General features: G+C 52.3%; 1 protein-coding gene across 6 annotated transcripts in view; it reads left to right on the forward strand.

Moving 5' to 3' along the window:
• SEPTIN9 (septin 9) overlaps window positions 1-26331 on the forward strand; it is a 130901-nt gene that overhangs the window by 34557 nt on the left and 70013 nt on the right. The window contains exon 1 of one of the 6 annotated variants that reach the window (XM_079323433.1): window positions 758-1333. The exons of 4 other annotated variants lie outside the window; for them this stretch is intronic. In XM_079323433.1, coding sequence (XP_079179559.1) covers window positions 1312-1333 — 22 coding nt within the window. In that variant the 5' untranslated portion in view covers window positions 758-1311. Of the gene's footprint in view, window positions 1-757; window positions 1334-1638; window positions 1837-26331 lie in introns of those variants that run through there. One more of the 6 variants, XM_079323432.1, reaches the window with a different exon arrangement.

Consider the following 26331-nt stretch of genomic DNA (forward strand, 5'->3'; position numbering starts at 1 on the left):
TGGGCTCTGTAGGGCTGTACCGGGCTCTGTAGGGCTGCACTGGGCTCTGTAGGGCAGCACTGGGCTCTGTAGGGCTGCACCGGGCTCTGTAGGGCTGCACCGGGCTCTGTAGGGCTGTATTGGGCTCTGTAGGGCTGTACCGGGCTCTGTAGGGCTGCACTGGGCTCTGTAGGGCTGCACTGGGCTCTGTAGGGCCGCATCGGGCTCTGTAGGGCAGCACTGGGCTCTGTAGGGCTGCACTGGGCTCTGTAGGGCTGTACGGGGCTCTGTAGAGCTGTACCGGGCTCTGTAGGGCTGCACTGGGCTCTGTAGGGCCGCATCGGGCTCTGTAGGGCCGCTCTGCCCCCGCTGCTCCCCATGCCCTGCCCGCGCATCCCGGCGAGCGGAATCTGCTCTCCAATCCCACCTCAGCTGCGCCGCGCCCCCGGGGACAGGACTCAGAGCTCCTGCCCGGGCAGGGACTGTCACTGCGGCTCCTGCGGGTCGGAAATGCTGCAGCTGCTCCGGGCAGAGGGGGAAGCGGGGCCGGGCCGGCGGCGGTGCCCGAGGGGCTCCCCGGAGCGGGGGACGTGAGCCGGTCCCGCCGGGGAGCAGCAGCCGCAGCCCGTGATGCTGAGCTGGGAGTGAAGTCAGCCTTCATCAGCCGAATAGTTTATGCATGAATCGAAACTTCAGACCTGGCAAAAGGGGGGGGAGCGTGCAGGATCTGCGCCCTTTTAAAATGCTGGAGCCAAGCAAGGAGGAGGGGACAGAGGAAATAGCCGCAGAATAAGGCTGGGGAAGTGGGGAGAGATTTGAGAAGCTGGATGAGTTGTTCGCTCTGTTGTTGTGAACAGCCAAGTTCCTTAAGCATCTCCTGGTGGATGTTAAGAGGGAGCTGTGGAGGCTGGAGCGTTCCCCTGGACACTCGCATGCTGTAGCTTTAAGACTGTTTTACAGAGGACTCGGGATTTCCAGTTTTCCTGCGCCTGGTGGAGTATTTCAGGGAGTTACAGGATTTTTCGGGTCATGTACCCCCTTTTCCTTTCTTCTTCCTCCTTTCTCTTTCTCTCTTACTCTTCTTTCTCATTTCAAAGAGACAAAGCTACTTCAGTTTGGAGCACAAACATATGATCAGCACATGGAAATGTGGTAATTTGGATGCATTCATGATTGCAACAGATTGAAGAAATTAGACCAGACAAAGAGCTTTTTTTGGAAGAGGAGGAGGAGGAGGCAAGGCAAGGAGGGAGGGAGAGTGGGGGAAAGAAGGGGACGCCACCGAAAAAAGGGACGGCCGTGACACGCGGATGCTAAATATATCCCGTAGTAATGGAGAGGGACCGGATTTCAGGTAGGCTATTGATCTTTTAATATGTTATATTCTGCCCCTGCCCTCCTACCTTTGCAGCAGCTTCTGTACTTTGAGAAGAGGAACAGCCCCGCTCTGGGTGGATTTCAGCCGATTCCTTTTTTTTCAATTATTTTTTTTTCGCAATACTTCTCTTCTGCTTTTTTTTTCCTCTTTTTTTCCCCCTCTTTTTTTTTTTTTTTTTTTTTTTTTTTTTTTTTTTTTTTTTTTTTTTTTTTTTTTTTTTCTCTCCTTTTTTTTCCCATCCTCCTGAGCCCTGGAGACAGACGGTGATTCCAGCAGAAGCCGGGAGGGGGGCGAAGGGGGAAGCAGGGGGGAAGAAGAAACTGCTCTCTAGGTCTGGATTTCATTTGAGCCCCTGTCTCCCCCCTCCGCTCCCATGTGCCGGGGGGATGAATGCTGAGCCTGTGAGCTCAGAGCTGCGAGCGGGGAGAGGCAGGAAAATCGCCCAGCTCTTGGCATGGAGACGCGGTTCTGCTCCGAAGGTTGGCTCCTGGCTCTGTGTGTGTGTGTGTCTGTGTGTGTGTGTTGTGGCGGAGCTTTTCCTGCTTGCCAAAAAGTGTCTTCCCCGGATTTTTGCCCTCCCATCCTGCGTGTTGCAGGGCTGGTTCCTGCTTTGTGCTGGAGCGCTGCCGTGGGTTTCACCTCGCTGGCCGTGCGTGGGGGGAGAGGCAGAGCAATGAATAACTCCATTTAATTTCCCGATTTCCCCGCAATTCCCGCCCAGTGCTGCGTGTCTGAGTGGTTCTCAGAACTGCTCCCAGGCCCGTGGAGCTGCTGGGGGTGGCTGTGGCTGTTTGTAGGGACAGGGACAGGGACAGGCTGCGTGCTGTCCCCTCTGTGCATGGCGGGGTGACCAGGACAAGGCAGGGAAATAGAGCCCGGACTGGCATATGCGATGTGTCTGTCCTCGCAGGTAGCCCATGGCACAGCTCAGCCCAGCTCAGCCCAGCTCACCCTCCTCTCGTCCTGGGCGTTCCCAGCGGTGCTGGGCATCGGCGCTGGGAGGGAAACCGCAGCGCCGAGAGGAAGCGCTCAAGGCAGGGTGGAGCGGAGCTGTGGCCAGGGCAGGCTGTTCCCGTGGCTGCCCTGCTCCAAATCCTCCGTGCCCCATCCAGGGCAGGCTGTTCCCGTGGCTGCCCTGCTCCAAATCCTCCGTGCCCCATCCAGGGCAGGCTGTTCCCGTGGCTGCCCTGCTCCAAATCCTCCGTGCCCCATCCAGGGCAGGCTGTTCCCGTGGCTGCCCTGTCCCAAACCCTCCGTGCCCCATCCAGGGCAGGCTGTTCCCGTGGCTGCCCTGCTCCAAACCCTCCGTGCCCCATCCAGGGCAGGCTGTTCCCGTGGCTGCCCTGCTCCAAATCCTCCGTGCCCCATCCAGGGCAGGCTGTTCCCGTGGCTGCCCTGCTCCAGACCCTCCGTGCCCCATCCAGGGCAGGCTGTTCCCGTAGCTGCCCTGTCCCAAACCCTCCGTGCCCCATCCAGGGCAGGCTGCTCCTGTAGCTACCCTGCTCCAGACCCTCCGTGCCCCATCCAGGGCAGGCTGTTCCTGTAGCTACCCTGCTCCAGACCCTCCGTGCCCCATCCAGGGCAGGCTGTTCCCGTGGCTGCCCTGCTCCAAATCCTCTGTGCCCTATCCAGGGCAGGCTGTTCCTGTAGCTGCCCTGCTCCAGACCCTCCGTGCCCCATCCAGGGCAGGCTGTTCCCGTGGCTGCCGTGTCCCAGACCCTCCGTGCCCCATCCAGGGCTGTGCTGGCAGCACCCGGTGCCCCTGGATGGGGATTTACCTGCAGGAGCATCCTGCCTCTACAGAGGGTGGGTGGCACCTTCTCATCCCTCTGGCCATCTCTCTTGCTTGTGCTTTCTCCTGTGGTCTGAGCCACTTCAAAGCATTCCTGAGAGCTTTGGTGGGAGTTTCAGCAGCCCGGGGCTTTGGGCTGGAGAGCCTGTGCCACCAGGCAGGGACATGCAGGAGAGAAGGGGGTGAAGAGTTTGGTTTGGTGCTGTGCTGGCTCCACTTGCTCCTCACAGAGGTGCTGGGCAGCTCTGCAATGGGTCGCTGGGGAGACTCCCCAGTGATGTGATCCAGAGCTTTTTGTTCTGAAGGAGCACCGAAGGTGGGGATTTCTCAGCCCTCAGGCTGTACATGGTGCAATGAGAACAGAGCCCTGCTGGCTGTCACTGCTCCCAAGGCATGCAGCTCACAGAGACCCCAGGAGCTCTTGCTGATGCCCTGGAGGAATATTTACAAAATTATTTCTGAGTGCATCTGTGTTTCACTGACCTGGAGCTGCCTTTTCCATGGGTGGCTCCAATGAGGCTGAGCCGTGGGCAGGGATGCAGGGAGGGCACGTGGCTGTGCCTGGTGACCTGTGCCAGGTGGGCATGACTGTGGTGTGTGCCTTCCCCTCAGGAGGCTTCCAGGATGATGAACACAACTGCTCTGCCCTCACTCAGATGCTGTGAGGGCCCTTGGAAACGTTAGTGGTGTTTATGATACATGGCTAGCATGAAATATGGGATGGGGAAATAGATGGCCTGAAAGTCTGGTCTCTGATCTGCTCCACAGGTCCCTGCTTGGAGGGGTCAGCACAGGCTGGGAAAGCTGGGCCAGGGGAGGGAATGATAAACCATGTGTGGCAAAACTGTTCTTGAAGAGATTCTGGGCACAGAAGTGACAAATAATGGCTGAAATCCATGATTTTAGGTGTCTTGTGGCCGTGGGCTGTGGCCCTGCTGCCCTGGTGAGGAGAGGGGCAGGGAGCAGAGCTCAGTCCCAGCCAGCAGCACTGGGCCCTGCCTTGGTGACTCACTGAGGGATGCTTGGGATGAAAGCAGATCCGTGCCATGCTGGGGTTGTGTCCCAGTCCCTGCTCTGGCCCTAAACATGCTTCTCATTATTCCTCAGCTGTGGGTGGGAAGAGCTGACTCCTGAGTGAGTGTGGGGCTGCTGGGTGGGATGAGGCACTCCAGGGCGGGTGGGAACTGGCCTGGCCTCTTCTTTGAGGTCTGTGTTCCCACAGCTGCTGGGCTGGCTTGTCCCCTGGGGCATCCTCTGCCCAGGGAGAGCTCGGGCTGTCCTCCCAGAGCCGTGTCCCTGGCCCAGGGTCCCATCCCAGGGGATGACAAACACCTTGAGCATCAGGGGAGGGCGTGGAAGGTGCAAGGTGAGGCTGCAGGTCTGTGCCAGGCTCACTGCCAGCTGTGGGCAGTGCTCTGTAGCAAGGTGCCAGTCCCAGGGGATGCCCAGGGGTGCTGGCAGAAGAAACTCAATCTCACAGAACCTGCTTGTCTCTTCTAATCCTGTTAACACATTCCTCACATGTTTCTGAAGGCTATGAAAGGCACTGGTTCTGAACAGATTTGTTTGCTGGCGTGCCTCTGCTCTGGTTCTGGGGCTGGGGCTGTGCTCTGGGCTGTCCCTCAGTGCCAGGTTGTGCTGGTGGCAGTGGCCTGGAGATGGCTCTCCTGCCCTTCCCTAGCGGCTGCTCCCTCTCACTAGCTCAGATCTCTCCACAAAGCTTTAATTGTTGTTGCTGCAGGGCCTCTAGCCTCAACTTAAAAGCCAAGGAAGAGTCTGCAGCTCCCTGAGCAGGGAGGATTTGGTTACTGCCATGCTGGGTGAGAGGATGGGTGCAGCCCTGATGGGGAAGGATGTCTGAGCCCCCAGTGAAATTACTCATATCACCTTTGAAATTGCATTAGGAAAGCTCATTTTGAGGGTTAACAGATGATGATGAATGTGTGATATAACACCTGACTGCAGTGAGTGGCATGTGTTAGGCAGAGCCAGGCAAGAAAGAAAATAAAGGGTTCATTAACCCATTGCTGATCACTCTGAATCTTCCAGTTACACCCACCACAGGTATGTTCATGTTCTTACTTTGTCATGGTTTTATCCAGCCCCTGATTGCAGTGCGTGGCTTGCAAGGGCTGGGTGATCACAACAAAACATCTTTGATATTCTCAGAGCTGCCTGGGAAACACCACATGCCTGGGCTGAGAAAGAGGAGAGGAAAGCAGGGGTGCTGTTAGTGATTGCTGGAGGTGTGAGGGGATGTGCTTGTTTCTTCATTTTTTAAAAATAAAAGTTAGTCTTCTAAAGCTGTATGTCAGGGCAGAGGGGTTGTTTCTGATGACTTCAGCTCTCTTTCCTGTCTTATGTTTCTTGGTATTCCTGTTGGTCCTAGGAAATGACACACAAAGGCCTGACATGCCTCTTTTTACTGGTTTCTCACAGCCATACGCCTTATTTGCCAGACATTCTCCTTTTTCCTCTGGCTTGCAGCACACCACACATGGGACACGAGGCATTTGCAGCCTGCATGGTTCCACCTCCTGTCAGATCCCACTGCACTCAAGCAGTCTGACAGTCCTGGCACTCAGGGACACTTTTCCCACTGTCCTTTAGCCCTCTGTGTGCTGTCAGTGCCCCCCTGCTCTGGTGCTGACCCCTGTCTCTTGCTGCAGTGCCCAGCAAAAACCACCTGCACTTTCACCCCACGTGTTCTGCAGCAAGCTGCAGGTTGTGTTTGTGAACAGAAGGTGACTCAGGGAAGGCTCTGTGTCCCAGGGAAGGCTCTGTGTCCCAGGGAAGGCTCTGTGTCCCAGGGAAGGGTTTTTGGGGCTCTGTGTCTGCAGAGAGCTCTGTGCTGCTCCCAGCCCCTTTGGCTGCCACTCCAGCAGACACATTCCCTCAGTTGTCTGAGGCACGTCAAGGTATGAAGCATTATCTATTTCCTGATGTCTGCTCTTAAATCTGCTGGAAATTCTGCTCATCTCCATGAAATATGGCCCCACTGTGGGGCACAACTCATCTCTGCTCTGACAGCACAGGTAACGCTCCTCGACACCGCTCTGCTGAACTTGGCCAACCCCAGGCTGCAGCTCCTTTGCAGATTTTTGCTTTGCTGGATGACTTGGAGCCTCCCAGCAAGGCAATTCCCATGCTGCTGGGGTGAGGGAGGACATTTCTCATGCGAGTCAGGGCTCTTCCAAGGTCCAGCATACCACAATGCTGAGTAGAGGCAAGTACGTAGTTAGGGAAGTATGTCTGGGTCAACACATGTCTTGTGTTGCCTTAATGATCTCAGAAGCACAAAATCTGTGTCCTGTTGGATTTCCATGCAGTCCTTGCAGCTGTAAGTCATGGACAGAGGGATTTGCTAGAGAGCAGTGGATGCCTCGTGCTGTGAGTGCTGTGTGGCATCATGTGGGCAGCAAGCTCCAGGTTGGGAGCAGTTGTACCAGCCCATAACACTGAGAAAATGTAGGGAAAATTCCTTGCTCTGCCTCTGATTTCTGTGAGGCCTCAGGAAAAGATGTTTGTGCTGCCATTCCCCTCTGATTTTGGGTGAGGATCTGGTGTTTGGAGCTCCCTGTCATGAAGGGGTTGCAGAATTGCAGCTGGGAACTCAGAGCTGTTCTCACTCTGCAGTGAGGAGAGTCCCCAAAACAGGGCTGTGAGTGGGATCTGGAGCTGTTCCATGTGGGCTGTGAGTTCTTGGACAGCTGAGGGAGACAGCATCCTTTATGTGTGTGCTTGACCAATATCCACAGACCTTGACCCATTTCAAATAAATTTCTTGGATCTATCCATTGCTTTTCCCCTGTTTGCAAGGGCAGCTTCTCTCTTCCTAAGCACCAACACTGAAAACTTAATTTCCCCATGCTGAGCAGGACATGGCCCTCCCTGTCCTCCAGCACTCCAGGCTGCTATGGTTAAATTTATTTATCCTGTACCCAGGTACTGCTTCCCTGCCACAGGAACTGAGAGCCTGTGCTGCAGGATGGAGCTGCTGTTTGAGTGCAGGTGAAAGGAAATAACCCTGCAATGGAAGGCTTAATAGAGTTTTGGGTTGCTGATGCCAAGAGTGTTGTTAGAGACTTATAAACAGCTCTGGATTGTGGCTTGGAGGGGAGAATGGGCAGGGGTTTACAGGTGAATAAAATGCATTCGTTTTACAAGCAAATAATCACACAATAAATCTGAGAGTGTATTTTTTCATGGAATGACAGCCCAGGTTGGAAAGGATGCCAAAAGATCACCTGGCCCAGCCTTTTGTAAATGAGACTACCTAGCACAATGCTCAATTACATCCTGAAAACCTCCAGCACTGGGGACTCTACCATGTCCCTGGGGAGCTTGTTCCACAGCTGATTGCTCTCCCTGTAAAAAATGTCTTTCTTGTATCAAAACAAAGATTTTTTTTTTCTTGTGTGAAATCAGTGCTGCATAAAGAGATCTGCATTAATTTTGTGATTACATCATTACCAGGTACCTTATAAACTAAAGTAGTTGTTTTTGAAGCAAATTCTGGTTTCCAGTGAAGCCAGTTTGGCAGGGGATCAGTGGGATTGCTTGGATTGGATGCAGGGGTTGAGCCTGCCATTAGCTCTGCATCATCTCCAGGTTGCAGCTTTGGCCATGATGTAACTCCAGGCTGTGGAAATAATGGTGGGTTTGCATTTCACTGCTGCCTGCTCAGTCTGGAAAATTAAACCATGTTATCAACACAACCAAGTTTGGTCTCTGGCACATTGGAGCAAACAAATACTCATAATTTTTGTTGTTTTTTGTTGGTTTTTGTTGTGTGATTTTTTTCCAGAATCCCATTGGTCAAGGCCCAGAGGTGTGGGCACCCTCTGGTGTGGCTGCTCATGAAGGAACTGGTCCATATATTCCGAAATTACTCTCCCTGACTCCCCCAAAGCTGGGTTCTCTCTCCAGAGCTTCCCAACCTGTTGATGCCAGCAGCTCACGCCCTGCCAGCTGGCACTGCCTGCCTGCAAGGAGCACTTTCTCCTTCCTTCCCAAGGCTGCAGGATGTGTCTTCTTTATTAGTTTCAGCTGCTTTTTTCTTTCCAGGGTTTTGTGCTTCCATGTCTTGCTCATGGTGACAGAGGGGCCTGGGTGCCACAGGACTTGCTGATCAGAAGAGAAGCTGACATGAGGGGTTTGGAGGGCAGGGGTGGGTGCTGGGTGTTTTCTGGGTGTTTTCTGGGTGCTTTCTGGCAGTACAGGGAGCACCAGACCTGCCCAGCACACACAGGATAGGATGACCCACGTTGGTTGAAGCAGCTCTGATGCAGCCAGAGCCTCTGTCAGGGACAGCTGTGTGTTTGGATCCATCTGGGTGGTGTAGGGGGACAAATGCAGAGTTGAAATCCTGAGCTGGCAGGAAGGCTTGTCTTGAGGGACACCCATGAAGCTGAAAAGCAGCTCCTGGGGAGCTGAGTGGTGAGAAGCTGCAGGCTGGGGAGCTTGGATCAGGACCTGAACCCAGGGTTTGGGTCCAGGGACAGTTTCTGCTTTACCTGGGAGAAAAAGAAGGAAAAGAACCTGCAGGGAACAGGGCAGGCACACCTTGGTGTGGGTAAGGCTGGTTTTGGTGCCTGGGTCTGGGGTTTTTTTCCTGTGCTGCTGGCTTTGGGTGAGCTACAGCAAGTCATGAACCCCCTCTGTTTGTGCTTCTGAGATTCTGGCTTGGACTTTATTTTTGAGCAGGTCCCTGTTGGAGTCTGGGGAGCAGTGTGAGGGTCTGTGAGGGTCTCCTGTGAGGCCATGGGGTGCTGTGGCTGCTGACCCTGGCTCTCCCCAGGCTCTAAGCAAAGAGCTTTCCAGACCTTCTCATCATGCAGAGCACTGTTCTGCCCTGCCTGGGGGAGTCAAGGCTTGGGGGCTCATCCCAAACTGGGCAGAGGGTTTGGGTGATGATTGCTCTGAGTGTAGCTGGAGGCAAGGTCCTGAGGATTTTACAGGAACATTGTTATGTCTCTACAAGGTGTCTGATAAAGAGTCGATTGCCTGGGGGTGCACAGGTCATCAGCCTCGGATCTCCCATTTTCCAGCTCAGAGATCTGTTTCCTTGACAACACCATGTGTGAAGAGGTTTTTCCTGCTGTTTCACCCGACCTTCTCAAACCTATACCCCGTAAAAAACATCCCGAAATTGTTGCTGTTTTTTTAGCACATACATGGGGGTGATCCCTGCATGAGAAACACTTTGGCTGGCTTCAGGACCCTGCAGGATGTTTGTAGGAAATCTGTCCCATCTCAGGTGACTGAGATCCCTGGGCTGATCCTCTGGGGTTGATGCCTTAAGATTTTAGCTTTTATAATTTTCTGATCCTGTACTGCTTTAGTGTATAACTCTGAACCACATACAGAGTGTTAGCAGGCTCTCCTCACATTTTGCTCAGACAAAACAATCCTTCCAGGCCTGAGAACCCAAAAAAGTATTAACAAAAGTGAATTGGGGGGGGAGGGGGGAACAAACTGGGGGAATATGACTTCATTACCTGAAGCTGTAATTGGAGAATTAACCCCTGATATGTAAATGGACCAAATTTCTATGTCTGAAAACCTCGTGACCATTGTCCATCTTGGGTGTAGTCTCTGTGAGGTTTTGGCTGCCCAAGGTGTATCTGATGAAGACCTTTAATAAATCCCCACTTTATCCCCTTGCCTCTGTCCCTCCTCTGTTCCAGGCAGCCACTCCAAGGCATCAGAGCTGCCCTTCAGCAGCTGCATCCCACAACCCCCGTGCTTCCCAGGGCTGAAGGGTGATGTGTCAGCATCCCCCAGGCTTTGGCATCACCTCTTTGACTCACGGGTCAGTCACTGCCGCTGACTCATCCCCATCCCCGGGGATGTGCCGGGGCTGGGAGCGGGGTACCAGGGGCCAGGGGGTGACAGCTGGTGGGACAGGGGAGCTCTGGGGGCTGGGGATGTCCCTGGAGCACCCCGGGGGTGGAGGGATGGGCTGGGCAGGGCAGTAGCAGTGCTGCCCACGATCCCTGCTCCAGCCTCCCCCTGCCGACACCTGCATCACTTCTCCCCTGTCCCAGGGATGCCCCTTCACTCTCTAGGGACACTTAATTTCACCTCTGAAAGGTTATGTCTGTCTGTAAAAAGCAAATAACTGCTGAGGTTTAGAGCCGAGGACAGTAAATTCGGATTTATGTCCTTACAGGGAGGGGTTTTATTCAGTAAAACAGACGATGTTTATAACTATGGTGCTAAAAGCACAGGGGTGCCCCTCTCCTAAAAGCATCAGGGCTCCCCTGTCTGAACAGATTTGCTTTTTGGCACAGGTTTTATGTACTAGTGAGTCAGGATTTGAGCAGCAGCAGGAGGGAATGATCTCGCGGCACTTTAAAGCAGGGCTGTTGGACTCCTCTTCCTGCCCTTCCCCCGAATCGCTCTGTGCCCTTGGGTAAATCATTTAACACGTGTGCTCTCACTTCCTAGATGGAAAATGAGGTGGATATTTCCGCTTTTCCTGGCACTTCAGGACCTGCTGCTAGGCAGCTGGGAGGGATTAGTGGTGATAAAGCTGGGAATTTGACCCTTGGATGTGTCAGCACCCCCAGGCAGGGCTGGGAGGAGGCTCCCTCCGGGCTGTGGGCAGTGCTGCTGCTGATTTGAGATTGGGGCTGGGCTGGAGGTGGGCATTGGGAGCTGCTCCCACTGGGTGTGTCTTTGCAGGGGCCAAAGAGCAAGAACTCTTTATTTCTATTCTATTCTATTCTATTCTATTCTATTCTATTCTATTCTATTCTATTCTATTCTATTCTATTCTATTCTATTCTATTCTATTCTATTCTATTCTATTCTATTCTATTCTATTCTATTCTATTCTATTCTATTCCATTCCATTCCATTCCATTCCATTCCATTCCATTCTATTCCTCCCATCCCCATTCCTATTCCATTTGTTATTCTCTGCTGGCAGTGTCCATTCCTCGGGCACTGAAGGCATGGCTGGCACAGGCAGAATTTCCTCTGGGGGGATGCTGGTGCTGCTGGGGCTGTGCTCACAGCACAGCACCACTCCACACCAGCTGATGTGTCCCTTCCCTGCCCTCTCATCATCAAGAACCATCTGATCTCCTCTGTTTCCTGGGGAGATGGAAGAGCACACAAACCTGGTCATCCCTTCCCTGCCCTTTTCTGCTGAAGTTTTTGAACTTTGCTTTCTCTTCCCCTGGAGATGAGGGTGATCCTGTAGGGCCCCACCATTTCCCCCAGTTCTCCCTCCCCAACCATGAAACATTTCATTTTGCTTAATTGTTTTCCTTCCCCCTGTGGCTTTTCTTGGCTCAGTAGAGTGACAAGGCTGGAGCTGCCACTGCAGGAACACTTACCAAGAGGGTTAGTGTTTAACTGTTCACAGATTTACCAAGATAGAGGCAAAGCAGGCAACCTTGAGAGCAGATAAGGTGTTGGGCCATGAAGAGGGATTCAGCACCTAAAATATTTCCCAGTTCTCCCCTTTCTTGCATTCCTTGATCCATTCAAGTGGAGAACTGGTCAAACCTGACTTTAGCTGCCTGACAAGCCTGGGTTGAGCTCTGTATGGACAGCTGCTCCTCAGGGAAGGGAGCCTGTTTGGAAACCACTGAGGTTGGTGAGCTGTTGGTTGTTTTGGGGTGGGTTTTTTCCCCAGAAAATATGAGAAGTTCCTGGTGGGTGGAGAGGGAAAGTGAGCTGTGAAATTGTGAGTCTCGTGCTCTCTGTTGAAACACACCCTGGGGAAGGCATATCCTCCATAAACAGCAGAGCTGGCCACGGACCAGGAAACCCTTCCCTCCCCTCTGCACAGAGCTGAGTACTGGAGGTGCTGTTTCCATCCAGAAGGGCTGTCCTGGATCCTGTTCTGTACCTCTCCAGCCCTGGAGACACCCACTGCAGAAGCTGTTGGAGGGCAGGCTGTCTCTCTCCCTTTGCTCTTCAAAGCTGCTCTTCATCTCATGGTTGATGCCCAGGTTGGGTAAAACCCACCTCTGGTGTCCTCTGCTCGCCTCTGTCACAGCTCCACAGCTCCCTGTTCACCCCAGACTGCTCAGAGAGTGGCCCTTTGTCTGCAGCTGGAGAGGAAATTTTATCTTGTCCTGCACCAGAGCAGAAGGTGGCAGCCAGAGGCACAGGGGGATATTTGACAGTGGGTGATGCAGAGCTGGTTTGGTTGTGGGTGCTGCAGGGCTGCCAGACAGCTGTGGGAATCACACAACTGCTGCAGGCCTGCAGGAAGAAAAGATAATTTGGAGAAAAGGGCCTCAGAGGCAGCAGGAGGGGCATCAGGAGGGTTTGAGCAGCAAGGGTGGGGTCTCAGCCTGAGCTCTCCCTCTCTTGGCTCCTTGCCTTCCTCCCCCTCCTCTCTCTGTGTGCATTTCCCAGTGCAGGCCAGCAGAGACCCGAGCCCTGCTCTGTCTCTGGTAAAGCTCAGCTTTGTCTGCTCACCCCAGATTTGCTCCTCTGCCAGATCCTGAGTGTGCTCCATCCCTAGAAGAGTCCAAGGCCAGGTTGGATGGAGCTTGGGATAGTGGAAAGTGTCCCTGCCCATGGCAGAGGGGCTGGAACAAGCTGATCTTCAAGGTCCCTTCAACCCAAACCATTCTGTGATAACAAGAAAAGGTTTGTTTAGCTGTGTGCTGCTCACAGAGAGATGTGAATCCAAACAACAGCCTGACAGCAGGACACCCATTTTCCTGCATTGAAGAATTCACCCTAGAGCACTAATTACCCATCAGACCCAGGCATCTGCTCCTTCTCTTTGCCAGCCCCTCTGGTACAGGCTGCAGGTTGCTCTGCTGGCTGTCAGTGCCCTCTTTCTGCTGCAGCCCCTCTGTGCCCTGCCAGCAATGAGCACTGCCCAGCATAAATCCTGGGAAATCCAGTTCTGTGTTGGACACACTGCTCAAAGGCACCTTGGCTGTGCCAGCACATTCTGCTGACAGATTTCCCCACAAAGTAAAAAGTTGTAGCTGTTGACTCACAAGTGCATGTGAAGTGTCAGCTTTTCCTGTCAAACTCCACTGGGCTGGCTTCAAACCCAGTGTCAACCCAAGGGTAGCTTTAGGGGGCAGAGGTTGCCTGAGCTTTGGCAGAGTTCATGTTGTGTTTTGGGTTGAAATTCAGATTGCTGCTTCTCCCTGCCTCCCTTCAGGTGGGAATGCACAATCTTCTTGCAGCTGGGAAGGACCAGAAGAAGCAGGAGTGTTCCCTGATTGCCTCTGGCCATCTGGGAGAAGGTGTTTGAGTTAATTGAACTGTCTCTCATGCTTCCTTCTCTGCTTAAAAATTAAACAGGAATTGCATTGAACTGTGGAGCTCAGCAGTGTCTGGGGCTGTGTAGAGTGTGGTAATCTGTGTGGGGATGGTGAAGGTGAGGTGTGGAGGCATCACCTCCATCTCAACCCCAGGTGCCTCTGCCACTCCCACCTCTGCCTGTCCAAGATCCTCACCTCCCAGTGACTCTCACATATTTCCCTCCAGTTTCTTTAGATGTTGACTCCCAGGTGCCTGACTTGCTCTTTGGATGCTTTTAACACTTTTCTCATTGTTAGAAAAGTTAATTAACATCAGGAGCTGCCAATATTTGTAAAGCTGCTTTCCAAGGAAGACTGCTGCTCACAAATGAGATTTTTTTTTCAAGCAAGTATGTTGCATCCATCATCAAAACAACCCATCAAAAACATTCCCTCCATAGCCCTCTCATTGGTATTGCATGCACTTCAGCAATAAAGCTAGGCTGCTTTTCAGTCCTGTTACAGGCTTGGCAAAGGAGCTGGCTTTAAAAACAATAAAGAGAAACCAACAACAATGGACAAACCTGGTGTTTTCCAGCAGAGCTGCAGAATTGGCTCTGTGGGGAGCTGGTCTCTCTCAGGAAGTGCTGGAAGTGGCCACTTGGATTTAGCACTGCTCCCATCAGCTGCATCTGCCGTGAGCAGGAACATCTTGCACTGCAAGGACTCTGCTGTTTTCCATCCAGTAGGAAGCTGCCCTTTGGTTTTTGTGAGTGGAGGGCAGAGCTGTGGTTCTGGGGGCTGCAGCAGCCCCTCAGCTGAGCGATCCTGCTGCACTCAGCTTTCCCAGCTCACATAAACATCCTTCCTTCGTGTGTGAGCCCGGGACATGCAGCCTGCCAGCTGCTGACAGCCCCTGCCAGAGGCAGAGCTGCCCCAGAAGCTTTGGCAGCTCTGTGGGGTTGGGATGGGATGGGCCATGGGATCCCACCGTGGGGTGTGGGGTGGCTTTGAGCCATCCCAGTGCTGCTGGAGATGTTGGAGCTGACCCACACACAGCAGGGTCATCTCCAGGAGTTTGGATCTGCTTGTGAGCCTGTCACCTCCCCAGTGCCCTCCTGCAGATGTGGCTGCCCAGCAGGTCAGGATGCTGCTCTCCCACCCAGCCACAATCGGGTTTTTCTCCCAAGGAAGGCGTAGGAGTGCAGGTTTATCTCTGAGCTGGCAGGCAAAGGAGGATGCCACACCTCTGGGAGCTCCTGGGGCTGGGTGGAGCAGGGAAGGGGAGCAGCAGGACATGGGCTTTGAGGAGCTGCAGTTCACGGGCCTGCCCTGGAGCCAAGGCACTCGGAGATTTTCAGGTCCCTCGGGGAAGGAGAGTAGAAATAAATCTGGATAATGTGTGACAGGGCCTGGCCCTCTGAGTGATTTCTGACACTCTTCTGATTACAGCAACAGGCTGTAATCCACAGGGATTTCCTTGGCTCCAGAGCTGAGGCAGCACTCATGAGTGTGCTTGGCTGTGAGCAGCTCCCAGCTCTGGGTGTGAGGCAAAGGAAGCAAAGCACAGTTAACACATAGTGGGGCCCTTTCAGTGCCAGGATGGAAGATTTTGTTGTCCTCAAAACTGAGGTCTGGGTAGCTTGATGGCTGTTCCTGAGGGATCTTCCAGTGCTGCTGCAGGAGAGATGCTCAGCTCCCTCAGGAGATGCACCAAAGGACAGGCCAAGGATATCCTGTAAATGCTGAAAGCCTGCTGGGTCTGGAAATTCATCCTTGTGTGACTGCTGTGGGTTGGGGGAGGACAGATACAGGCATCCAGTCTGTCTTTGGATGTGGTTAAAAGACAGATCATGGAGCAGATCAGGGATGGTGATAAGATGCAAAGAGGTCCTTGTCTTTGGGATGGGAAAACCTTTCTGGAAGCTCCAGACCATGTGGAACACCTAGAATTGTGTCTGGCTTGGGGTGTTTCTCCTGGAAGATGCCCAGTTCATCCCAGTAAGAATCCTTCTACATAGTGTGAACCCCAGTCAGCCCTTCCCAGGCAAAGCCTGTGCCACCCTGTGGAGAGCCTGTGGCTGATTCCTTATAAGATGAGGGGTTTATTTTACATTATTCTTTTGTCAGAGGCTGTGGCTGTTTCCTTCTAAGGTGAGGGGTTTATTTTGCTTCATTCCTTTGACAGCCTTCCTTGAGTTTTGCCAGCTCTTCTCTCTGTCAGCCTGCAAATCCTAGAAGGAAACCACTGTCTTCAAAATGGTTTTTTAAGGCCTAATTCAGGAAAATAAAGAGAATTGCTTGAGAGTGGCACTCTGCCTGTGAGTGAGGCATTGCTGGGGTGTGTGAGCAGTGTGACCCTGCCTGTTCTCAGCATGGGGATGGGGTGGCTTCACATTCTCCAGTCTGCAAATGCTGCACACATCTGGCATAAGAGAACTGGGCTGGACTATTTGCCATCTTTAGCAACTGGAAACAATCCAGCCTGCCAGTTCCTGCAAAGCTCATCCTGTGGTTTAGGGGATAATACTGATCCTTGTTCAACTCCCAGGCTTCAGTGCCTTGTCAGAGGGTAGGGAGGGCTCTGCAGAGCTTGTGCTGTGCTGGGACCCCAGCTCACCACTGTGGAAGGCAGCACGAACATTCATTGTGCCTGAGCTGCTTGCTCCAGTTTAATAAAATGTTTTTGGTGACACAGGGATGACTCTGGGGTGGTGGCAGGTGTTCAGCAGGTGTGAGGGATGCGGGGTGGCAGCAGGAGCTGAGGGGGGTGTTGCTGTGAGCTCCAGGGATGTCTTCAGGAGTGCATTTCCAGGAGTGTGACTGTGCTGCCACTGCCTAGCGAGGGTTTCGTGCCTGTGTCCCTGCAGCTGGGAGATGGCTGCAGGCAGTGTGTGCCTGGCTGAGCCCAGGAACAGGAGCTGCACAAACCTGCCCTTTCTCTAGCAATCAGCCAAGCTGCTGAGCCACACAAATCAGAGTGACAGCCACATCGAGGCAGAGCTGCCAGGGATGGGCATGCAGGCTTTATTCTGGGACTGCACCAACGTGACCAAAGGTGAATCCAACTGTTCCAAAGCCTCAGCAGGCCAGGGATGCTCTGATCCTGTGGCTGGTGAGGCTGTTTCTCACAGAGCTGGGACAGCCCCTCTCTGAGAGGTGCAAAATTTCTGTGAGCAAGAGGTGATGTTGAGTTTTGGTTCTAAATTGTTCCCCAGCCTCTCTGCTCACGAGGCAGCAGGGCACAGAAGTGTCCCCTGGATGGGCTGTACAGTCTCTGAGCAATGTTATCTAACTGAAAAGCACCCTTTTTGTTGCAGAGTTAGGCTAGATGGCTTCCCAAGGTCCCTTCAGCCCCACCATCCCATGGCTCCATGGTAGGGCACAGAAATGGATCTTCTTGCCTGGTTTGAGATGAGCCCCACAAAGCTGCTCACAGTGGGGCTTTTCCCCAGCTCTGACTGAGGGTGCTGAGGCTGCTGGCCACCCCTGGGCTCTAGGGGAGGTGTTTGATGAGGGCAGGGAGGAGGTTTCACAGCACAGAGCAGAGGGGGGTTTGCCCTGTGGCTCTGAGCGCTCCTGCCTCACTCAAACCCTGTGGAAGACAGATGAGGTGAGCAGGTTTTGGTATGGCTGTGGCTGGCAGCAGGCACAGACCATGGATTAAACGTGCCTGGCAAGAAAGGGGCTTTCTGGAGGCAGACAGAGCCCTGCTGTTGCTGTGAGCCCTGCTCCTCCCAGCCCCTTGCTAACAGCATTATCAGTGTGTTTATACCGAGCTTGGCTGCAAAATGCCTCATCGGCCCCAAGTTTTTTCTAGCAAGCCTGTAGCTTTGCTAAATACTCCTTTTATTGTGCTGCCAGGGGCTGTCCCAGAGGCCAGCAGAGGAGGTGGCCTGTTTGGCCACACTGATATCTGGACCGGAGATTGAATTCCCGCATGTCTTAAATCTGTCTCCAGACTGGCAAGCCACCAAGGGGGCATCTCTTTCTCCAACTAATTGGCTGTTTATGTGCAAATTGGCCTCTGGCTGCTTCCAGGAGGCCTGGCTCAGCAGAGCTGCAGGAGAGCTGGGCTGTGCAGGGGATGGTGACAGGGACAGCCCGCGCTGCTCTGGGGCAGCACTGCTGGCTCTGAGCAATGCCCGGGGCTGCTCGGGGCTGTCAGCACTTCTCCCAGGGCAGGCACTGCTGACTGGCCTCCAGCTGGCAGGAGATGCTGTCCCAAGCTCCAGGCAGGCACTGTGCAGAGGGTTTGTTTGGAAAGCAGCTCCTGAGGTGGAGCAGAGCAGAGGAGATGCCCTTGGCTGGGGTGTGCACACCTGTGCCTGGAGCACACAGTGTCCTGCAGTGGCTGAGCCCTTCTTGCAGAGGGTGTTGCTGATGAGCCAGGCATGTGTTTCTGCAGGAGAGTGCTCCCCAGAGCCCCCAGCACTGGAAGGAGACAGCAGGGCAGTTTTATTTGTCTGTCATAAATGTCGTCTGGTTGTTGAACCAACAAAACTGGGGGTTCTGTGGTGCAGGGTTTTTCTGGAGAAGTATTCCAGGACAGAGCCTAGGTGTGGCAGTTTATTCCCTTGTGTCAAGGTAAACCTGGCTGTGTTGGTCTGACTGTGAGTACTTGTGTGGGAATAACAACATCCCCTGAGTTTATAGGCACTGCCAGTCCCTGCTGAACCAGAAAGGCTGATGCCTAATGCATCCAGCTCCTGTCATTCCTTTATAAGGAAAAACATTTCAGATTTAGTTTCTACCTTATTTTAACTTCTCGTAAAAGAGGGCAGTTTACTTCTTCTGGTGGAACATCAAGTCCAATACTCCCTGACCTGGTGTGGTTATTATGGGCACTTGCTAAGATGTAGAAATAAAAAAAGGCAGCATGGTAATGCTGAGTTCATCAGTGGGTGATGGGTGGCAAGTGGTGCCTGCAGTCTGGGGATGACAGGAGATGTAACACAGGATTTCTTGTGGCTTGGCTTGGTGTGATGGCACTGACCACATCTCCTTGGAAAGGAGAGTTTGCCCTGTTCCCCTGCTGGGCTTGGCCCTGGGGGTGTATGGGCACAAAAAAGATGGGCAGTGTAGGGCTGAGAGAGAGCCCAGCCCTGGCTGTCACTGCAGAGGAGCAGGGCCAGCTCTGCTCCTTCAGGACATTGGAGCTCTGCTGGGAACACGAGTGGCAGAGCTGATTGCCCAGCAGCTGCAGCCAGGTGTTTGTGCCACTGCTCCAGCAGGGCTGTTTGCCCTCTTCCAGACCCCAAACTCAGCCCATCCCAGGCTTTTACTGTTTCTTGGGGGGTTGCCAGTGGGGAGTTTCTCTCCCCTCTCCCTGCTGGCTTGGAGCCCTCTCTCCGTGCCTGGTGCTCTGCCCCCAGTGTGCTCAGGGGCCTCTTTCCCATTTAGGGAAAGGCTGCATGGCCCCTGCTTTTGGTCTGTTTGCAGCACATCTCCCTGTTGTTTTTTTTCTATTTTTTCCAATCCTCTTTTGTCTCTGGAGGCTGGAATCCCCAGTGTGTGCCAGCTGTGGCTCCTGGCAAGCTGCACTGGGGCAGGTTGGAGGGGGATGTCCAGGTGTTGTTCTGCTCAGGGTGAGCCTGGGGGATGGTGACAGCATCACTTCTCTCCTGCAGCCATGATTTAATCTCAGCAGGAACAAGCACCCTGCAGTGGGGAAGCCTCAGGCAGGGTCTGGGGCAGCAGGGCTGAGCAGGGGAAAGGCAGAGGAAGCTGAAGGAAATTCCCCTAAAAACATTGACTCACTGTTTTTTTTATTTACTCCAGATTTTTTAATCAGCTGAGAAACTGCTGCATCTGTAGAAGATGCTGAGTAGGCAGTGCTGGGAATCTGCAAGATGGATTGAGGAACAAAAACTGGAGTGCTGTGGTTGGAGGGGGCTCTGCCATTCCCTTGCCATGCTTTTCCAGCAGCAGTCTGATCTCCTGGGATGATCCTGTATTTGGGATGGATTCCTTGAACCCACAGCTCAGGGTTGTTTCTTTAGTGGTGTCCAGGACATCTTGATCCATCCATCACTGGATCCTGCTGAGATTATCCTGGGATCTGGTTAGTGAGGGTTACCTTGGATGTGTCTGGGATTATCCTGGGATCTGGTTAGTGGGGGTTACCTTGGATGTGTCTGGGATTATTGTAGGATCTGGTTAGTGGGGGTTAACTTGGATGTGCCTGGGATTATCCTGGGATCTGGTTAGTGGGGATTACCTTGGATGTGTTTAGTGCAAGTCTGAGAAGGCTGTAATAGACTTTTCAAGAGGATGGTTTAATGAGATGTAACAGCCAAGGCAGACCCTGCCCATGCTGGGTCTCTTTCCCATTTGCCCCCTTGAGCTCCTCAGTTTAAAACCACCAATCCTGCCTAGTTTTATGTGTGCCCATGTTAGACTGGCCAAGCTCTCCCAAGCAGCAGTGGTGGAGCTGAGGATGTTTTCCCTGGCATCCCCACTCCCACCTGCATGGGGACACCCCATGGACAGCAATTCCTGTCCTCTTGTGCCCCTTTCCCATCCCTGTGTGGTGGAGCTGGGGCTAAGGGAAGCCACCAGTGGTGCTGTGTGGGTGCTGGTGATCACACCTCAGCATCCCCATTGGTGCTTTTACTGCCAAAACCTTTAAAAGGAAAGGAAAATTGTGCTCATTCTTCCTCTCCTTCCTCTCCCCCTGCCCTTGTGTCCTCCTCCTGCTGTGCAGTGAGCTCCCACACTGTGTCCATGCTGCCCAGAGGAAGCTGAGTGGGTGTGGGGCTGGGGCTCCATCTGGGAATTGTTCTTATCAAACTGCTTTATGTCAGAAATGAATAATAATAATAAAACTTCTGATGGCAAGCAGGGAGATCAGGAGGTACAGCTGCTCCTGAGGCCTGACCTGCAGCTTGTGGTGCTTCCTGAGCCTTTGCAGGGAGTTTTGGGGTCTTTTTCCTGCAGCAGATTTTGCTGCATGCCTGGAATATCTCAGAGGAGCTGGAGAAACAACTGGGGCTGGCGTGGGGAGCACGAGCTGCTGGAAATGGCTCTATGAGAAGCAGGGGAGAAGCACAAGAAAAGCAAGTTTCCTGCCATGAGGCTGGTATATTTACGACTGGAAAGTTTTGGGTTGAAAAGGTCGTGAGCAGGCGGCTGGGGGAGCAGCAGGGGCTGCAGAAGGTGATTTCCCTGCCCTGCAGTGGGGTTGGGAGGGTCCCAGGGGTCTGGTGGGTGGGACAGGCATGGCAGCACTGCAGGGCAGTGCCCAGGCAGCTGGGATGTGTGGGGAGGCAGGGTGCAGGGGGGGTTGTGCTGGGGCTGCAGAGGGGCTGCGCAGGGATGGGGTTTGCAGCCCTGCCTGGGCACCACGTGGGGATGAAACATGCACATCTGGATGTGGAGTGCAGTGCTGCCAGTTCATTCATCCCTGCAAACTCCCCCAATCAGGGGCTGCTGGGAAGCTGACAGTGCTGGAAATGGCCTCTTTCCAGGGGATTCAATGTTCTGACTGACCCTCACCTTCTCTTCCCCCCTGAAGGGTGCAAGCAGTGAAAAGGTGTTCCCTACCTCAAGGCCCAGGCACTGCAATTCCTTCTGGAGTTAGGCAGGAAGGTTTTCCAAAGGGAACGTGCTGAGCCCTGTGTGTGTTAAACTCATTAAGGATGAGCACTGTTTCTGAAGCCTCTTGTTTCTATTAAAACATCTGTGCTGTCATGAGACACTGAGTTCTGTGCCTGCTTGGCCTAAATGTTCAAAAGCAGTAATTAATAATTAATTTTAAAAAATAATTAAAGTAATTAAGTCAGTTTTCTGCTTGGATCCTAAATTGCACCTCCCAGGTTCTTAGAAAAGTCTGACCTGAAACTGAGAAGAGCAAGAGCTTGAGGCTGGGTTTGTTTTAACTGCCTGAGGTTCAGGCAGATGCAGTTCCTGATCCTCTTTCCATTTCCTTCCTCTGCAAATGTCCCCTGCTGGTTAATCAACACCAGGGAGCTGTGCTGCCCTTCCCTGCCCTGCTGCCCTCCCAGCCCACTGCACCAGTGCCATGGGGACACCCCAGCCCTGCTGGGGCCAGGGGGGCATTTCCCTTGGCAGGGACACAATGGCCACAATCACTGGCTGGGCATGAGTCTTTGGTGAGTCCTTGGCAATGGGTGACATGGGAGGTGACCAAAACACCTGGGTGTGATGAAACAACCAGCATTACTGCTTGTGTTTTTTGCTCACAATGCTTTGGCACCAGAGTGTTCTGCTGTGCCTTATGGTAAACTTTGTTGAAGAGCAGCTAAGCTGGACAAAGATCAGCCTGCTGCTATGGTCACTTGGCTCTCTTTTATTATATCCAGTGTTTTACTGTTTCCTGCCTTCGTTATTGTCTTCAGTAGCTTCAAGCTTATTAATTTCTAGCTCAAGCCTTGATCTTTTCCATCTTCTCTTTGGATCTTGCTTTTTCTTCTCCTCTTTGCTTCAGTCCTGACTAGTTTGATCATTCAATGAGTGTGCTGTGCATTCTCATCTCCATCAATGGGCTGATGGACTGCTCCTTGGAGGGGGTGAGGCTCAGAGTCCAAGGGGGTGTTGGAGGGGGCAGAGCTGTGCCCCCCAGCCCAGCCATGGAGCCCACAGCATCCTTCCTGCAGGCAAGCAAGCCCCTGGCTTGAATCCCACCCTAGCACTGGGTGACCCCATCAGTCCCCAGGAGGTGTTTGGGACCACCAGGGATGAGCACAGTGGTGCCAGGACAGACCCAGCTCTGTTTCCAGGTTAGGAGGGTGAGGGGAGGGGTGTTGGTGCTCCCCCTCCCTGCTCAGTGTAACCACAGGTGATGCATCCTCGTTCTGTGCAGAGCAGGCTGGCACCTCCTCTGTGTGCTGATGTATTGGGGTTAAACCTGACAGGAAGGCAAGCCTTGATCTCCATAGCTCTGTCCCTGCTGGGAGGGCAGAAGGAGCTGTGGTTGTCTGTGCTTGTTCCATCCCATCCAGCTCCCATGGCTGTCCCAGAGCACCAAGCATGCCCTGTTTGTACACTGAATATCTGAGGAACTGTAGGTTCAGGGACCTTCTCCTTCCTCGTGTCATATTTAATCTCCAACAAGCAGAAATCTCTTTGGCCTTTTGCTCCCTTGATTTCACATCAGTCCCTTTATACCTCATCCCTTTAAAATCTTCTCAGTTCTGCTCTTATTGATCTGTTTTTACCATAACCATATTTGGGGTTGGACTGGGGTTTTTTGGTTCCCTTGGCAATGATGATCTTTGCCCACAGCAGCTCTTCCCTGTGGTGCATCTGTGGGTGATGGCAGCCCCATCCCCTCTCCACCTTCCTCTGGGGTGTGAGTGATGCTGGGTACCCAGGATGGCTCTCATGGTTTCTGCTTTGCTGCTAAAAGTCTCTCATTTAATACATTTTAGGAGTTACTTTAATTTTGTGACATTGGAGGATTGTGCTGGCTCATGCTGGGACTACTGGGGCAGTGCTGGGACCTACAGGGGCAGTGAGGTCCTTTGTGCTGAGGCTCTTTTCATGAGCAAAGACTATATTAAAAGCCCCCTGTCTGCCATTCTTCCAGATTTTGTCCTTTTCCTGTTATCCAGTCTTCAAAGTTACCTGCCCTTTCCTGTGCAGATCCTGGCTCTGTGACACTAACAGATGAGATCCAGCAGCATTATCTTAAAAAAAATAAAAATAAAAATCAGTTTGTTACTCAGAAATCTCAAATTAGCAAACCTATTTTGAATGACTTTGGCTTTTCCCATGCTCTTGGTTTCCTTGTGGAGGAAGGGAAGTGTGACTAGCACTGAAGTGCATCCGTCCTCCCCGTGTTTCCTACCCTTGGGAAGCAGGAAGATCCTGGAGCCTTGGGAAAGAGCCTGTCTTTGTGACAATTCCTGAGTAGTCAGGGCTGGATTCACACTGTCATCTCCACAAAACCATGGGCAGAGGGGATGGGAACTGTGTCTCATTTTCCTTCTGGAGTCCCCTCCTCCCCAGGCAGTGACAGCAGCACTTCCCAAGGGCTGGGGGCTCCCAGCACTGCTCCCTGCCACGGCCAGATCTGCTCTGAGGAGCTGTCAGCTCTGCTCTGATGGTTTGCCAGCTCCCTGATTCTGGGTGACATCTCTTCTGTGCCTCCGTTTCCCCACCTGCCACATGGAGATGACTGCAGCTCTTCCAGGTGGGTTTGGATGCAGAGATGGTTTTGGGGCAGAACTCAGCAGCTGCAAGGAGCAGAGGAGAGGGGAAGGTAATGACAACAGCTTTTTATTTTGTCTTGGAGAGGAGAGGTGTGACTCACCATTCCTTTTTCTTCAAAACCTGTCTGTGATTACAAACCTGTCTCTCCCTGTGGTTCTGCATTGGTGCTGCTGAGATGAACCAGAGCTGCCCAGTGCTGAGCTGGAGGTGATGCCCTGAGCACACTGGGGATGGTGTCTTACCCTGCAAGTGCTTCCACCCATCCCCTGCACCTTCCCATAAAGGCTGGGAAGGAGCTTCCACCTGTGATCAGCAGCAAGGAAAGATATTTGGCCTCTCAAAGAAACATTGAGTGGTTAATAATAATGATATTTAGCTGATCCTACAGAGTAATTTTGGTCTGTAAGCCTCAAAGCATTTGATGGAAGAGGCCATAATTAATAAAGAGTTTTGTTTTCTAATTAAAATATGAGGAGGAAGGGGAAGATCCTGTGGGTGAATTGCTCACTTTTGTGTAGGAGATGCTTTAAGGCTCAGGTAGGCACAATGACTCATGGCCCTGGTCTAACCCAGCCTGATGCTCATGACTGCAGCAGATTGAGAGACTGATAAGAGCTGCTGCTTCAGAAAAACCTTGACTTGTGGGAGGAAGAAAATCTGCCTGAAAATCTGCATTCTTACCAGCCTACAAGGAAAGTTCACAGTGCTGTTTGAAATGGGTTGGGATAGGAAAGTCCCTTTTCTGCCTTAGCCTGTTAAAGGATCATCTAAAGCTGTTACCTGCCATCTCCTTGTTTGGTTGTTGGGTTTTTTTTTCTCTTATGATTATTTTTCTCCTTGGAGTGACTTTCTAAGTCTGGTGGCTCTGTGGTCCCCATGCCAGGACAGAGGCTGCTTCTGGGGAGTTTGAGCTGAGATCTGGAGATGCCCTCCAGGCACATCCCTGCTGCAGGGCAGGAGAGCCCAGGGGTGAAAGATTAAAGTTCCTTGCATCTGCCAGCCCTTGTGGCATCAACCCATTTTTATCTTGGTACCTGTAACTGAGTGATCAGCAGATTTTGCAGACTGCCTTTCTGGGGGCAGGAAATTGCTTCTAGACCAATGAAGCAGCTTTGCAGGAAGTTTCTTGCTCATCAGAAGAGCAGAGTGATGGCAAAGGAGAAAGGGCTGGGCAGTCAGTGGTGGCCTGGCACAGTAAGGAAACAAGAAATATTTCTACTGTAATGTAACACAGAAAATATTTACCTAAAATTCTGCAGCCAGTTCTTTGGAGAAGAGGAATTTTATCCCAAAGGTCTTATCAAAGCAGGAGCTTGAGGTGGGGCTCCTGGTACAGTAAAAAGTGATTGAGACCCTTGGTTGTGTGAGCAAGAGGAGCATCAAGGGACAGAAAAGATGTGATCTGCTCTCTTCCTTTTGAAAAGGGAGTTCTTTCTCTTTTAAGATAAAAATTAAAATGTAATCACAAACACCTGTGATATGTCTGGAGAAAGGAGCAGGAAAGCAGGATAAGTGACTGAAGAAAATCCCTGCCACAGGGACAGAAGGAGCAGAACCTGATTGCTTTATCAAAGGCAGTGTAGGTGATGTGATCACTGTGGGAGATCTTTCTTCAGGAGTCTCAGGGTCCTCAATCTCCTCGATCTGCCTGGAAAGGGCAAAGCAGGGACTGTGCTGAAACTGCATTTGGCTGAGCAGCACAACACACACTGGTGCTACACTGTCAGGGAACCCCAAAAACCAATTCCAGGGGAGGAGGCAGGTCCTCCATGCCTCTGGGATGGGGGCTCAGCTTCCCAGGTTTGCCTGCCTTTTTAGAAGAAGGATTTACTAAACATAAGCTTTTGGGTTGAGGATGCAGGTAGAAAACCAGATAGAGTTTGGTTATGTGCAGCTTGGTCAAGGGGATGATTTTTCTGGTCTGTTGTTCTTGTGAAGCTCTGCTTCTGACAGAGATAAAAGGGCAAGGAAGTCTCCAAGAGAGAGAGGGGTGGGCTCATCTCCCTGGAGGAAAGCTTGCTCCTCTTCTACCAGCAAGCACTTGGGGTACGTGCTATGGGGTGAGCTGTTTACATACCTTGCTGCTTTAAATATTTACTGTTACAGCTCTGGATATTCTTGCTATTCTTCAGTTCTGTAATTTTCCATCTTTCTCTCCCCCTCTCAGTGCCTTAGGTGCACATGGGTGCAATATGCCCCAGCTGGTTTTAATGAAAAGGAACTCCTACTTCTAGCCCGGATATTTTATTTCACACTTCTCAGGGCTCGCCTCTCGGTCTCTTGGTTTGCTGAAGTTTTATTAGATCCAGGATGATAACATCACCTTTGCTTGGGAAACAGAGTGACCCAGGGACCTGGGACTGACCCAAACTCCTCAGCCTCTTCTGCTGAAGTGCTTTGAGCTTCTTCATGAGACCAGCAGACGTCATTGTGACGCTCCCTACCACGGTCCATCAAGCATGTTTTGTGGGTTTTTTCTAGTGGTTTACTTCTTCTTGTCTCCTGTTGACCTCAAAAACGGTGTCCCCATCACAGCATCACACCAATCCCTGTGTGACCTAGTTCAGAGAGTGGCACCAAACTCCAAGTAGAGGCTCTCACATTGAATCTTATGGGAATCTTTGCAAGGGGGTGGACTCTTAACATAAAAAAATGTGCTTGGTCATTCCTCAGATTTCTTGTATTGCTCTTTTAAATCTTCTTTACAATAAGGATTTTTAGTTTGTCTTGCTAAGTTAATTTTTTTCCCCTGCTTTAGACCCATTCTACAGCTT

This window comes from Erithacus rubecula, assembly GCF_903797595.1.
Source record: "Erithacus rubecula genome assembly, chromosome: 20".
NCBI classification, from domain to species: Eukaryota; Metazoa; Chordata; class Aves; order Passeriformes; family Muscicapidae; genus Erithacus; species Erithacus rubecula.